We start from the raw sequence: 16,647 nt of genomic DNA, 5'->3' as shown, positions 1-16,647 counted from the left end.
ACTGTTACCTTGAAGTTGGCACATAAACTATTGTTAGCTGAGAGTGCAGCTATTTCTAATTGCCTGTTTCTTCAGTCTGTCTAGTCTGCTGGCCACATTAGATGATCTCTCAGGTTCCATAATTCCTAAGAACTTGCTTACAAACTCATGTTTGTAAGCCAATTTAAACACTTAAGTAGTCTGAGTAACTGGATATAAGTTACTTGACCTTGGGCAAGTGGCTGTACTTTGATGTGTTGGGTTAGGGGGAGGGACATATTTTCACTAGAAAAAACTGGAATGTGTTCTGAGAGTGGTTATTGGTGCTCAGTCTGGCCTGAATAAAAAACAAAGTACTGTATGTTCCATTGGTTTAGAAAATTGGGATGTGGCCCCAAAGTATATGGCAATTCCTACATATGTGGGAATATGTCTGTCCACATGGAGAGGCTGTGTAGAATAGGGGAAGAATGCTAAATCCGGAATTAGAGGACTGGATTCTGAATCCATCTCCATTACTTCATATTTATGTAACTGAGCAAATTATCTAACCTCTGTTCCATTTTCCAGCTCTCTAAAATGAGGAAGTGATCTGATCTCTAGGTTCCTTCCTCCCAGTTACATGAGCTGGAAAGAGACCTGAGAGGCTATTGTGTCATTCTGTAGATAAGGAAACTGAGTCCCATGGAATCAGTGGCTGATAGAACCTGAACCCAGCTCCTCTGACTCCAAATTCAGTGCCCTTTTCACCATGCTCTTCTGTTTAAATCCTATGAGCCCATTTGTTGTTTTTAGGTACATTGGTCATGTCTAACTCTTTGTGACTTCTTTTGGGATTTTCCTGGCAAAGATACTGGAGTAGTTGGCCACCTTCTACAGCTAATTTTATAGGGAGGAAATGAAGGCAAACAGGGTTAAGTGATTTTTCCCAATGTCACACTTTAAGTAAATGTCTGAGGTTAGATCTGAATTCAGGGCTTCCTGATTCCAGGGCTTAGTGCTCTATCTGTTCCACTACTTAGCTGCCCCCATATGAGTCCATACATACATACACTCTCCTCTGTGAAAACCTCCACAGAATTAAATGTAAATACCCCAGATTTGGGGTATCATAAAATGTAAATCTAGAGGAAACCTTAGAAAATGTCTAGTTGATTAACCTTCAATTTACCAACTTTTCTGTGTTTTATCTCGGGAGAAGAGTTAAACGTTTCGTAAATTAGGAGTCTTTGACTGACCTCCTTGGGAGAGAAATGAAAGTATTGTCCAATGAACTTTACTCAGTCATCAACCCAGTTTTTGATGTAAACCAGAAACCCCAAGTCTTTATAGATTTAAGTCTCTTATTATTCTGGGAATCAGACTTTACAGAGGGAGCTAGAGTTATTTATATATTATATATTATATATATATATATATATTATTTAGTATAGAAGATAATGAAGAGGTTGAGTTTGACTTATGGCCATCTTCTGAGTTTAGTTTGTTTTAGCAGACAGAATGTACTGTACTGGGATGATATCAGACCAATATGGCTGTTATAAAATTTTCAAGCAGGTGAATTTTGCATAAGCTTCTGTAAAAACATTAAATAATAATGGTTTTTAATTAAGTAATTTTGTAGTTAGAGCATGCTTTCAAAGACTTTTTTAATCTAGAGAGTCTTTCTATTCAACATGACTTGGACATAATTTAACTTAATGCTTTTCAGTCTATCTGGAATCCTATCTTCTAGGTCTGCCTTTTGGATTTCTACCCATATTTCAAAGTCATACTCAAAATAGACTTCCTCTTTTTGGATCTCTCTAGCCAGATGTCACTTCTCCATTTATTGAGAGATGTTAATGAATTTGAGTACTGAGCTTATGATGGAGAGAGTACTAGGTTTGTCAAAGAAACTTGGCTTTGGAGCAACAGGATTTGCTCTAGTAAGCTGTATGAACCCAAGAAAATAATTTTATCTTGTTTAACCTTTACCTTATTTGTAAAATAGATGTAATGCTAGCATCTCTCTCACAGTGGTTTTGAGGATCAATTGATATAATAGAGAGCTTTGTAAACCATAAAGTTCTAAATCTTTACATTTTTATTTTTGATAAACCAAAATATGTTTTTTCCTTTGCCTGCCTTCCCTCTTTGTAACAAATTTCATAATAAAACAAAACATTCACAAATTAATTGGGTCCAAAAATTTCAAGTCTCATACTGCATCATGAATCCTTCACCTTTGTCAGGAAATGGGTAACATCGTCATCAGTGTTCTGAAATTATAATTGGTTATTGTGCTGGTGAGAGTGCTTAAATGTTATAAAATGTCAATATCAATCAATCAGCAAGCATTTATTAAGTGCCTACTCTGTGCCAGGTGCTGAGGATACAAAGTCAGAAATGAAAGTCTTACTTACAAGGAACTATTATAGACCGTATCCTAAATTTACTGTGTATTTATTAATGTAAGCCACTATTATAATTATTTCTCTTATTGTATTTTATGTTCTGTCTTTCACATTTTCTCTTCATCTATGCCTCTTTACTTCTTTAGCTTTCTTTAGATATCAGCTGATGTCCTACGTTGTGCAAGAAGCATTTACCAGTCCCCCCTTTTTCCTACTGTTTTCTTTCTCTTGATTACCTCCAATATATCTAGTCTGTATTCCCTCCCGTTTCAGTTTTTTCTTGCGTGTTATCTTCTTCCATTGGGGAATATGGAGTGTTCTAGGAGGATTAACTCCTCTGGTCTGAAAGTGTCCTTGAGCCCTTTTAAGGGCCATTCATTCACCTTTGGTGTTTACCTCTCACCCAGGTCTCTCCTGTGGCTTCAGGAAACTATAACATGGCCAGCAGCCACACACTGGTAAAACCATCTTGACAAAGACTAAACCAGGTTGTGGGTAACTAATAGATATCAATTAATCAAATTTTGTTAAAAGGAAAGCATTGGGGGCAGGTAGGTAGCTCAGTGGCTTAAAAGCCAGGCTTGAAAATGGGAGGTCCTAGGTTCAAATGTGACCTCAAGACTACGTGACCCTGGGCAAGTCATTTAACCCCCAGTGCTGAGCTCTTACCACTTTTCTGCCTTGGAACCAGTACATACTATTAATTCTAAGGCAGAAGGTAAGGGTTTAAAAACAGAAAAAAAAGGAAAGCATTCATTGGAATTCCCAAGAACAAAAGACATGTAAAAATTGCCAGATTGAAGGGAGTCCCTTTCATCCAGGTCCTGATATAGAAATTAATATAATATATGAAAAACATCCTCACAATAATATAAAATGGGCATAATAACAGAATGTACCTAGTGGGATTGTTAGGGGGATCAAATGAAGTGTTTGTAAAAGGACCTAGTACAGTGCCTGGCATATAGTAGGCATTATATAAATGCTTACTCTTTCCCTTTCCTATTATTAATGTTTTTAGCGAGAACTTGGGCAGCTCAAAGTTGTCTCAGAGGTTCTCAGGAGGGAAACAGGATGCTAAATCCACACAACTCTCAGGGGAAGATTTCATGGTATTAGGATAAAATGTAAAGGAGGCAGTTAATTATTTTTTTTTAAGGCTTGCTGTTTAAGAATGTGCTACAATCGAATTTAATAGACTTTTCTACCAGCAGCAATGCAATGACTCAGGACAATCCAGAGGAACTTATGAGAAAGAACACTATCCACATCCAGAGAAAGAACTGTGGGAGCAGAAATGCAGAAGAAAAACATATGCTCGATCACATAGTGTGATAGGGATATGATTAGGGTTTTGATGTTAAAGGATCACTGTACTGCAAATACAAATAACATAGAAATATGTTTTGAATAATGATACATGTATAAACTAGTGAAACTGCTGGTCAGCTTTGGGAGGGGGAGGAGAGAGCAAGGGAGGGGGGATTATGAATCATCTAAACATAGGAGAATATTCTAAATTTTAAAAAAATTTAAAAAGAATGTGTTAGACTCTCAAGAATTTAGAGCTGTCAAAGGAATCTAGAAAAGAGGGAGGAGCAGAATATAGCTAATAGAGTCCTGGATTTGGGTATAGAAAGACCTGAATTCAAATCTTGCTCCCAGCATTTTAGTACCAATTTGATCCTGGACAAGTAATTCATCTGCTCCTCATCTTTAAAATGGGAGGGTTGGATGCAGTGTCCTGGAAGATCCCTTCTATGCTCTCATGACATGAGAGTATTTTGTAGATGACCAGACAATGGCCCAGAGAAGTGAAATATCATCACATCATTATTCATAGAACCATGACTCACCCTTAGGGCTCCTCTTTTCCTACTGAGAGAATCCTGGCAGGAATAAGTTTCTTCTCCATTTCACATGACTCTTTTGAGAGATTAGTGGACAAGAGTTCTTTGAGAATTTAATGTTTCAGCTGGTATTACTAACTGAACTCTCATTCAGTTGAAAGAAGATAGTCATTCTAGCTCTTGAAGAATGAAGGTTGTGGGGCAAAGTATTACATATACTGTCAGACATTTGTATTGTGGAATTCTTTTTCCTTGTTTAAAAAGGGAGGGCTCAGTGCTGAGGGGAGTTGATAAAAAAAAGATTATTAAAAATATATATACACATATAAATTATAAAAGAGAGATTATATCCAAGAGTGATTATGTTATAAAAAGAAAAAGCAACAGTGCAATTTGAGGGGGCGGTCATGGTGGCAAATTTTCTTTCCTGAGGTTTGTCATGGTTATTTCTTTTGCCTAATGATGCCACCAACACTGCTGCTGCTCTCCATTAAGCAGACCTCTGTACCTAGATTTCAGAGCTCTTCTGCCAGGCCAGCTCCTGATTTCAGAACAATTCTTTCTTGCTCTTGGTCTGAATGTTCACTTTAATGTTTTCTTTTTCTTTTTCATTTTCTTTGTAATTTTTCTTCATGGTTACATGATTCTTGTTTCCCTTCCCTTTCCCCTCCCCCCTCCTGTAGTTGACAAGCAATTTCACTGGGTTATACATATATTATCATTCAAATCCCATTTCTATATTATTCATTTTTGTAATAACCTTTTAAAACCCAAACCCCAAATCATATACCCATATAAACAAGTGATAAATCATATGTTTTCCTTCTGCATGTCTACTCCCACAGATCTTTCTCTAGATGTGGATAGTATTCTTTCTCATAGGTCCCTCAGAGTTGTCCTGGATCATTGCGTTGCTTTTAGTAGCAGCGGCAATTACAATTGATCATCCCACAATTTCACTTTTTGTGTACAATGTTCTCCTAGTTCTGCTCATTTCATTCTGCATCAGTTCATGTAAGTCTTTCCAGTTCTTATAGAAATCCTCCAGTTCACCATTCCTTTCAGCACAATAGTATCCCTTTACCATCAAATACCACAATTTGTTCATCCATTCCCCAATTGAGGAATACCCCATCATTTTCCAATTTTTGACACCACAAAAAAGCACAGCTATAATAATTTTTTTACAAATAGATCCTTTCCCATTAAAATTTTTTTTTCTTTGGAATACAAACTTACTAATGGTGTTGCTGGATCAAAGGACAGGCATTCTTTTACAGCCCTTTGGGGGAAAATTCCAAATTGCCTTCTAGACTCCTTGGATCCGTTCACAACTCCACCAGCAATGCATTAGTGTCCCAACTTTTCCACATTCCTTCCTTTTATTGTCTTTTGAGAAGTTGCTAGGATCTCATATTAAATGTCCTTTGTTTCCGACTTTTTCCCATACCCTCAAGTCATCCCCTCTAATCTCTTCCAGATATCTCCCGAAAGGTTTAGAACAAAAGGTCTCAAAAGTGTCAACTATAGGTTCCTAGGGGTCCCCAAGACCCTTTTAGGGGATCCTTGAACTTAAAATTCTTTTTCACAGTAGTGAATGAGTTGACTATTAAAATATTGTTCAGTTGTTTCCAACTCTTTGTGACCTCATTTTGGGGGTTTTCTTGGCAAAGTTACTGCAGTAGTTTACCATTTTCTTCTTTACCTTATTTTTACAGATGAGGAACTAAGGCAAACAGGATTAAATGACTTGCCCAGGGTCACATAGCTAGTAAGCACCTGAAGCCAACTTTGAACTCAGGAAGATGAATCTTTCTCATATCAGGCCTGGCAAAACTACAGGGCTACCTAGCTGCCCTATCAGTCCTAGTTGGACTATTAAAATACTCCTCCTTTTCCTGACTATCTGTGTGAGGCTGGATTTTCTTAATATACTTCAAAAGGAAGGACATCACAATAGAATAAATTCAGAAGCAGACATGACTTTTATTAATGCTAATATGGGTATTAAAGAGATTTTTTAAAATGTATAAAATAATTTCACTTCTTTCTTTTGGGAAATGTAGTTATATTTCATAAAAATGTTATTTATATAAATATATACATATATTTATATAAATGTCTATATAAAGACATACATCCATAATTTATATAAATATATACATTTTTATATATTATATAAATATTTACATAAAATAAATCTTATAATTTATATAAAATATATGTATATATAAATAAGTGTCATATATAATGTAAAAGGCTTTTATTATTATTTTAATGAACTAATAGATACTTTTAAATTTTAATGTTTTAGTTTCTAATTTGGTAAATATCAATAACCTACATTAACAAAAACTCTTTTGAGTTTTTAATAATTTTCAAAAATATGAAGGACTTCTGAGACCAAAAAGTTTATAAACTGCTAGTTTGAAGATTTATCACCATCTAGGTATGTCCAGTTTGTCCATATTCTTCCTCAAGAAGGAAGGCATAGTAAGTCAAGTGTTGTCTGGTGTTATGTGGTCTGGGTAGAGTAGCTTTTTTTTTTTTTAAAGCTTTTACCTTCCATTTTGGAGGCAGAAGAGCAGTAAGGACTAGGCAGTTAAGATTAAGTGACTTGCCCAGGGTCACACAGCTAGGAAGTGACTAAGGCCAGATTTGTACTCAGGACCTCTAAGCCTTGCTTTCAATCTACTGAGCCACCTAGCTGCTCCAGAATGGCATTTCTTTTCTTTTACTATCCTCTTCCAGTAGCCTCATATTGGGTTTATAGTTTCCTAAAAAACAAACTAAACCTTTAGAGTTTTTCACACAAACTACCTTACTTGTGTTTCCTCCTTTTTGTACTTATCTGATTTTTTTAACCCAGATCTTACACTTAAGGGTCCCAAGGGCTTAAATATACTTCTATAAATTATCTTGTATTTATCATAATGAATGAATCTGTTAGTTGGGCACTGTGCTAAGTGCTGGGGGATACAAAGAAAGCTCAAAACAAAGTTCATGCCTAAGAAGCTTATGTTAGTGATAATAGGTATATAGATACATAGATAAATTTGTAAATGGAAGGGAATATCCTTGTGAAGACAATAAAAGTGACTATGGGAGTAGGTGAGCCTCAATAGGGAAGGCGAGGTTTCATCTATGTCTTGAAGAAAGCCAGGTGAGCTGGGACATGGAGGTAAGGAGGGAGAGCATCACCTTCATTATTTTTCCCTCTTCTTTGCCATGCCTGACACCTAATTCAGATTTCTGCTTCATAAGAGCATTGGTTCCCAGGCTTCCTAATGCTGTTACTATTTAAAGATTTCATTTTATGAGCCTCTTTCCTGGTCCTTTCTCTAAGGCTTTTAAAAAATATTTTTGCCTATAGCATTGCTAATTGTTTTATTTCAGCAATACTTGACTTTTGGGCTGTAAGTGAATCTTTTATGAACTTGCTACTTTTCAAGACAGATAATTTTCCAATGAGAGTATTGTTATACATTCTACGAAGCTGACAGTGGTCAGAACCATGTCTAGAATTTGTGAAATCCAGACAATCGTCCCAGGAACTATTCTGGGAAGGAGGAGTAAGGCGGGGTGGGGAGGGGTACTGGTAGCTGGACAATGATTTAAGAAGACAGGGAAAGGGCAGGAAATGGTGCTGCCAGCTGGTGTTTAAAAAAGATCTACAGTTAGTAAATTGGAAGTCACCTTGGAAAAGAGGTCATCCTGTCTAGTCTTCTGCCTTGAGGAGGAGTCCCATTTATAATATCTCTAACATATGGTCATCTAGCCTCTTCATGAACATTTCCTGTGATAATCAGCACAAGATCCCATGGGATTCCCTATATGCCCCCATCCCTGATTAGTTGAGGAAAATGCGTTGGCTATATTATTCTTTACTGTCAATTAAATGTTTTAAAAAGTTAGTAAACCTGGAGTCTACAAGTTTTCCCTCTTTTTACCCCCAGGGGGTACTTGAGCAAAGAGAAGGGGTATAATAATAATAACAGTTGTCCATTTTTACTTAACCCAGAGTTAAATCCAGAACATTAAAGAATTCAGCAATCAAGGAAGCCTGAGAATTTTATGGGAGAAGCATCACAAGAGGTTGAATCAGGAGAGAAATCTAGGGTTTGTGGGCTAGGGAATCAATTTGGGAAAACTCGATGATGCCAGTCTTAGGGAAAAAAGGAATCATTATGGCATAGATTAATGTAGTTATAAAGCTTTGTATCTTCCAGAGAGGAGAAAATGCAGATATCATTCTAAGACTAGAGACTTAGCTGAAGGAAGCCCTACTTTATCAGTAAGAGCTGGACTGTTAATAGACAGCTATTAGATTTGCTTTAGCCTTGACACTTCCAGGAAGGTAAGGACATTGACTTTAATTTTCTTGCAGCCTGAAGTCTAGAAGAGCAGAGAGACAGGAGAACAAGTCTTGGAAAGCCCAGAGTAGGAAGTTTTGTTGTTGTTGTTTTTTCACCAGGACTTCCTATCAGGCCAAAGTGAAGAAATAGGGGTGAAGAAAGTGACTTCATCTTTATAGAGCCAAGTTCCTCCTCTGAAATGAGGAGAGTGGACTAGGTCTATTTACATCTCATCCTTTGACTTTAATATATTATAAGCTACAATTCCACAAATAAGGGAGGGAGGCAGATCTAGTTTTGTTGTTGTTGTTTAAATAAATCCTTACCTTCTGCCTTAGAATCAATATTCTGTGTGTATTGGTTCCAAGGCAGAAGAGTGGTAAGTGCTAGACAGTGGGGGATTAAGTGACTTGCCCAGGTTCACATAGTTAGGAAGTGTCTGAGGCCAGATTTGAACCCCAAACCTCCCATTTCTAAGCCTGGCTCTGAATCCACTGAACTACCCAGCTACCCTGGGTTTATCTAGTTTTAAGAGTCCTTATAGCAGGGCCTACAGCCTCCCCTTAACCAAGGATAAGGACTGTGGAGGCACAGGAGGACCTAAGACACCTACCTAATCTTGGTGTTGTGTACCTAATCCTTTAACCTCAATTTGAAAACTGTATAATGTCTAGCCCAAGCAGGATTTGGTTGGCAGACTTTAATGACAAGATGTAGAAAAGTAGAGGGTTTCCCCCAGGTCTGATTTCTTGGGGGACCAAGATTTACTGATAAAACTCTAAACTTTGTAACTTTTCTTAGGATTTGTTACTATAATTTCCTCAATGTTTGTTTTTAGTGCTTATTAATAAAACTCTTAAAATCTCAAACTTACCCCTTTGAAGGAATAGAGAGGTATAAAACAAAAAAGGGCTTTTGTGTTTCATTTATAACCCATATTTCCAAGTTTGGAAAGGAAAAGTAATGGCCTCTAGAATTTGCTGGTATTAAAAGAGTAGGAAGACAGGATATCTGGGTCTATGTTATGTCTATGTTAAATTCTTTTTTATTGTTGAGAAGTTCTTTCATTACATTGAGCTCCAAATTTGCCTTACTATAATTTTTCCATCTTTGGTTCTAATTATACTCTCTGGAGCCATGCAGATTTAATTTTAATCTCTTTCTCAGATGACAGTCTTTCAAAAACAATATTTTTAGACAGCCATCTACTCCCCTCTCCCTTCCAAAGTCTTTTCTTCTCCAATCAAAACATCCTAAATGCCTACAGATATACTCTCATCAGATATGATTTCCAGACCCTTCATCAACCCAATCAAATCTTCTCTGGATCACTTTAGTATGGAATCCCAAACTAAACACTATACCACAGATGACATTGGGATGGTTTTATCACATTTAGTCCTCACAACATCCTGATGAGGTAAGGGCTATTATTATTTGTCTTTTACAAATGAATAAAGCATGGTTAGAGAGATCAAATGACTTTACTACTAATTTAGTAAATGTGTCGGGCAGGACTTGAATTCATGTCTTCCTGATTGCAAACAAGGTGCTATTATCTATTAGAAAACCCAGGGAATGGTGAAATGCAGTCTACAGATAACTTACATGGACCCATTCGTTGTGGAATACCAAGTAAGTTGTGGTAATTGATTGTGAGGGAATACTATTGTGCTATAAGAAATGATAAGCAACATGACTTCAGAAAAAACCTAGAAAGATTTCCATGAACTGATTCAAAGGGAACTGAACAAGAACATTGTACACATTAACAGCAATATTGTTTAATGATCAAATGCCAGTGACTTAACTCTATTCAGTAATACAGTAGACAATTTAAAAGGATTCATGATGAAAAATATGCTCCACTTCCAGAGAAAGAACTAATGGAGTCTGAATACAAATTGAAGTATTTTTAAAGCTTTATTTTTTTTTGGTCTATGTTGTCTTTCACAACATGACTAATATGATATTTTTTGCATGACTGGACATATATAATCATTATTAAATGGATTGTGGTCTCAGGAATGAGGGAAGGAGAGTTTGGAACTCAAGTTTAAAAAACAAACATTAAAAATTGTTTTTACATGTAATTGGAGAAAAAGAAATCTTTTAAAATGAGGAAAAGTCCAAATAACTTATCTGGTGGGTAGATCTAATCATTGATGAATATTGAGCTCTCTAACTCGCATCTCTAGGGCTTTTCAAAAGCCAGTCTTCTCTAACAAATGTTTGTAGAGTTAATTTATTGTTAATTTGGATTTATAACAAATATTATTGCCTCTTATATGCAGAACAATGTGCTAGGTACTGGGGAACAGGTAGCAGTATCTGTCTCTGTGTACCCACACAGAGTAGATTAATCAATATTTATTGAATTTTTTGAATATTTATTTGAATTTTTTTCTGCCTTCCAATATATTAGCAATTTAAAAAAAGATCCTTAACTTCCTTCTTAGAATTAATACTGTGTTCTGGTTCTAAGGCAGAAGAGTGGTAAGGGCGAGGCAATGGGGGTTAAGTGACTTGCCCAGGGTCACACAGCTGGGAAGTGTCTGAGGCCAGATTTGTATCCAGGATCTCCCATCTCTAGGCCTGACTCTCAATCCACTGAACCACCCAGCTTCCCCCAGCAAACCTTCTTAATTTCATATTGTATTCAAATTTGATTATTCTGATTGAATGAAAAGGCATTTATTACTTACTGTTCCAGTCACCTTGTTAGGCAAGTAGAGAGTGCAGTGGATAGAATACCACACTTATAGTTAGGAAAACCTCAGTTCAAATTCTGCCTAAGCTACTTTTGACTGTGGGCAAGTTATTTAACCATTGCAACCTCATTTTCTTCCTCTGACATAGGGGTAAACATAGCACCTACTTCCCTGGATTGTTGTCAGGATAAAATGAGGTAATTTTAAAAAGTGCTTTGCTGACCTTAAAGTGCTACACAAATGGCAGTTATAATTGTTGTTATTCTTCTTCTAAGCCCTGGGGATTGCAGATAGGAAGTTGAGTCTACAGGGAGTTTATATTCTTATAGGAGGGGATAGCATATGGGAATAGTGACCAGAGAAGAGTGGGTCTGGGGAGTCACAGATTACACATTCACTTCTAGAGCTATGAAATACTTCCATTGTCTTCAGTTCAGGCTTTGACCAAAAAGTATTCAGTGGGGGCAGACAGAACCAAAGATCGGACCTTGCAGTATTGTTTTTCAGGTGAACATAGAGCATGGACTTTTTGGGGTCTGAGAGATCATTTTGCTATTTTGATAGGGCTTCACACCTAGTCCTTCTCCTTTGAACATTTGAGTAACATTTGCTTTTCTCTAATACATCAGCTTCATTCCCCTTCTCCATTGGTGTTAGACAGAGTAATCCTAGCGGGGCTGTTAGTTATGTGGGATCGATGGTAAAATTCAGTATATGTTTATGAGAGGCCAACCATTTGGAAGGTAAAAGCCTTGAATGCAAGGGGTAGATGGTGTTTCGTTGGGTTAGACCCTCATTTTTCATCGCTGGGTGATCCCTGATAGAGGGGTTTGGAAGAAAGCCCTTCTCCAACAATCATTTTTTGATTGATAGAGGCAGACAATCTGGAAAGAAGGGATTTCTGAGAATAAGTCCCAAAGGAAGGAAGAAAAAAAAAGAAATACGCATTTATTAAGCACCTACTTTGTACTAGCCACTTCTGTGGTATTTGGTTATAATATATCAGCCCCATGGTCAATATTAATGAAGAATCTCCCTATACAGGGTCAGACTTGGGGTTCAGTGCCACCTTTTTGGGTTGTTAAAGGACTCAAAGGTTAGGAATGTACAAGGATTTTATGACTTCTGAAAATCATGCCACCTCTGACTCCACATTTCTATTCTAAAACACTAATTTAATATTTTGTGACAGTGACTTATATGCCTCTGGAATAGAGCGTGTTGATCTCTACTTTTCCAACATGACTTTCCTGTGGTTAAATTGAAGCACTAGAAGTGTCAAAATGGTTGGCAAATGTCATTCTCCCAAAGTCAACCTATTTGCTTCCATTAAACTACTGTAGGGTAATCAAAGACAATGATTAAAGGTTTTGAATATTCAGCTTCAAATCAGAGCTGCTATTAAGCTGTAAATAAACATCCATCCCTTCTAAAAGTCAAGGGCTCTCTCACTGCCTGTTACCAGCTTAATGAAATGAATGCCTTTAAAATTCTGAGACCTGGAGAAGTCTTTGTTAGGACCTTTAGGGAAAAGCCTCTGGCTCTATTTGAGCCCAAAAGATAATTCTTCAGACTTTTCCAGATGCTGTTTCCTGGACTGAGGTGCCTGGGAATGAGCTAAAGTGTCTGGGTTATCAGAGTTCCTATCAAAGGTATAAGAAAACTGCCTGAATGATTGTTTACCTGTTCCCAGCGTATGTATGTGTATATGGGTGTATGTTTATACACACCCATATACATATATTTGGTGTGTGCTATTCTGTGTGTGTGTGTGTGTGTGTGTGTGTGTGTGTGTGTGTATTTTGGGGGCAGGGGAGCCTTTTATTTATTTTTAAAACCCTTACTTTCTATCCTAGTAAGAATTCTAGAACAGAGGGGCAAGGGATAGGCAAACAGACTTAAGTGACTTGCCCTAGGTCACACAGCTAAAAAGTGTCTGAATCTAGATTTGAATCTGGATCTTCTACTCACTGTCACCTATATTACACCACCACCACCTTTTTGGGGATGGGTTTAAGGGAATACTTTCTGAAATTTATGCCCCAAATAATCCATATGGCCATAAGGATTCAGTCTTCTGTTGGTGGGCATCCATATATTGCTCTTTTTTTATACCTTTGAGAACACATGACATATGGTTAAAGGCCCTATTCCCCCTCCCTTCCACTCCTTTTAGGTCTTAACTTTGCTCATAAATCCATGAGGTGAGTAAATAACTAGAAACAAAAATGAGTGACAGTAAGTGGACTGGACTAGAGAGGTCTCTGTGCATCTGGTAGAATACCTAGATTCGCATGGTGTAGTGGAGGCAACAGGCAGGACTTTAAATATAGAACTGGGAAGGACTTTGGAAATCATCTAGGCCAACTCTTTTATTACTTTTTAATTATTAATTATTATTTTTATTTTTTTAATTACAATTTATCAATTATAATTGATACTAGGCTAGAGTTAATGACTTGCCCAGGGTCACATAGCTAGGAAGTATCTGAAGTCACATTTGAATGCAGGACCTGGCATCTTCAGACTTGATTTTCTATCTTCTGTGCTACCTAGCTGCGATTTATCCATCTCTAATTTAATAGGTAAGGAAATTGAGGGCCAAAAGAGTTACATGTTGTTGTCTTTCCCCCCAATTTCAAGTAGTTAGAATATAGTAGAGACAGGAGACTTGGATTACTGTCTCAGCTCTGGTAATAGCTGGGCAACCCTGGGCAGAAGACCTAACTATGGAGCCTCACTGCCCTCATCTGTAGAATGGAAATTATGTGCCATATGCCTCATAGGAAAGAGGAAAGTTATCTATAATTACAAATGGTATTTGATAAGATCTCCTGTACTTGGGAATGTATATATGTCTTCCCTAACACCTAATTTCTTTAGTGTGTATCCTTTTATCTTCAGAACTTTTTGGTTTGGTTGTTTTTTTTTTCTCCCCTTCAGAGTTGTTTATTAGAATTCACTGATGCCTAGACTACCTCATAGAAAATAGACCGCGAAAGATTACTTGTGACCTTGATCTGGTCCCTTAGCCTCTCTGCCTCAGTTTACCTAAGTGTAAAATGAAGATAACAATAGCATCTATTTCTCATGGTTGTTCCAAGGATAAAATGAGATAATATTTATAAAGTGCCCGGTTTATAGGAGATGCTATGTAAATTTAAATAAATATTTATATTTATTCTTTTTTTAACTCTTATTCATCCATTTATTCTGAGGCTGTGTATTTTCTCCAAGAGTCTTCAAGCAGAGATTATTATAGTGTGGTGGAGACACCTTTCATGTATAGTTTAGAATAGATAACCATTGAGTTCCTTTCCAACTTAAAATTCTGTAATCTTGAGGACTGACTGCTACAAGAAAGATTAAATTGATTTCTCTAAAATCGTAAAACTAGTGAGTGACAGAGTCAAAGTTAGAGCTAGGGTTAATAACAATAATAGTGATGATAATAAGGATGATACAATAATAATGTTCACTGATATACACTTCAGGGTTGACTCTGAGGGCACTTGATCCCCAATTTGTTATTTGAACCAGTCCACATCCTTAGAAATATTATTATATACATTTTACAGATGAGGAATCTGAAGATCAGAGAGCCAAAGAGACTTACCTATGGTATGTTCATATTGCTAATGTCAGAGACAGACTTCAAACCTTGGTGTTCCCAACTCCAAGTCCAACATGGCAGCCTTTTGGGTACATTGCCTCATTCAAATCATGAATTTTCAGCCTGCTGGGTTTAGAAAGGCTTGACCAATAGCTATTCTAGTTGTTTATTATTGATGTGTTGGGTTAACAATTAATTAATCTGATAGTCACCCCTCACTTTTTGTTACCATTTTTATTTTTTAAATACATAACAACATAATATATAACATGACAATAATATAATACTTTGATTAGTTATAAATCTAAGAGAAACAAAGTCTCACAATAGTTATGCCCCCAAATCTGTCTCATTCTTTTTTATTTTTTCTCTTCTCACCTTTCTCTCCTCCCCCAAAAACAGGGAATATGATCTAGGTTGTAGACATATTATCATATAATACCTATTTCCCAATTAGTCATGTTGTGAAAACATATTGCTTACTTTCAAGAAAAATTCACACTCTACTTTGAAAAGTTTTTTATTTTGATAGCCCTGTCTAGAACTTGTATCTCCCACTGTGTTCAGTTCATGATTTTCTCTAGTGAGTTCCCCTGAGATCTGTTATGCTCTTTAAAAAGTAAATTAGAATTAACTATTTTAAAGTGCTTACTTTGAGTGATAGATTCAGTGGAAAATGACAAATTCACTTGAAACCAAAGAAAATGATATAACTTTCTAAAGAACAAAAAACAAAAGCAAGTTCTGCTAGCCATTCAAGAGCCAACAATATTTTCCTAACATCTGATTTTGGTTTTGTGTTTTGTAGGCTTTCTTCTGAGTTCCTGGACTGCTCTCTCTTTTTATTTTTCTTGAAAAAATTCTACTGAAGAAGTTACTACGTACACAAAACCATGGACCTCATTGGGTTTCTGAAGTCTCAGTTCCTATGCCATTTAATCATTTGTTATATATTCATCGTGTCGGGGCTGATCATAAACACTATTCAGCTCTTCACCCTTGTTCTCTGGCCGATCAACAAACAACTCTACAGGAAGATCAACTGCAAACTGGCTTATTGCATTTCAAGCCGTAAGATATTTATTTAATGTTTATTTTCATTTATTTTGGATGCTTGCTGAAACAATTATTAAAGTGAGAACTTTAGCTTCAGGTCTTTCTAAAAATTTATTCTATCATAGTTCTAGTACTATGTTATCCCATATTCATTTAGCCTAAGTTAAATGAAAGGAGACCATGACCCTGACCTTAAAATAAGTCTGGGGAACCTTATCTTGCTTCTTGGACTTGGTATTGTATGGCTTGGTTTCTTGACCTGGCAAATAGAATATTTCAGCTTCTCCCTATTCTAGCTTGATATTCTCAGGATGAAAGGTGATTTCAAACTGCTATTTGATAGACTGAACATCATTCACTGTTAGGCATTTTTTATAAGTATATTTGTATACAATATACACATGTGTTTATATGCCTATCTATAATACAAATGACAGTTTATGACATACAAACACACAGCACACACATTTACATATGCGCACACATGTGCATGTTTATGTAACACACATGTGGACCATATGTGCAATACACAAACGTGTGTGTACGTACGCTACAATATATACACACAGACCCTTAACAGGTACATGTAGGCATATGTGCAACACACGTGTATGTACACACATGTATACATGTGTATATAAATGTTTGTGGATGTATGTATATAAATGTTTTCCAGTAGAAGGTAAG

General features: G+C 36.5%; 1 protein-coding gene across 4 annotated transcripts in view; it reads left to right on the top strand.

The window, feature by feature from the left end:
* Positions 1-16,647, top strand: part of AGPAT4 (1-acylglycerol-3-phosphate O-acyltransferase 4) — a 181,669-nt gene that overhangs the window by 34,997 nt on the left and 130,025 nt on the right. For all 4 annotated transcript variants that reach the window (XM_007484865.3, XM_001371495.4, XM_056814366.1 and 1 more), the window contains exon 2: positions 15,713-15,975. In XM_007484865.3, coding sequence (XP_007484927.1) covers positions 15,798-15,975 — 178 coding nt within the window. In that variant the 5' untranslated portion in view covers positions 15,713-15,797. The remainder of the gene's footprint in view (positions 1-15,712; positions 15,976-16,647) is intronic.

Source organism: Monodelphis domestica, chromosome 2, assembly GCF_027887165.1.
Source record: "Monodelphis domestica isolate mMonDom1 chromosome 2, mMonDom1.pri, whole genome shotgun sequence".
NCBI lineage: Eukaryota > Metazoa > Chordata > Mammalia > Didelphimorphia > Didelphidae > Monodelphis > Monodelphis domestica.
This window is presented reverse-complemented; position numbering and strand designations above follow the sequence as displayed.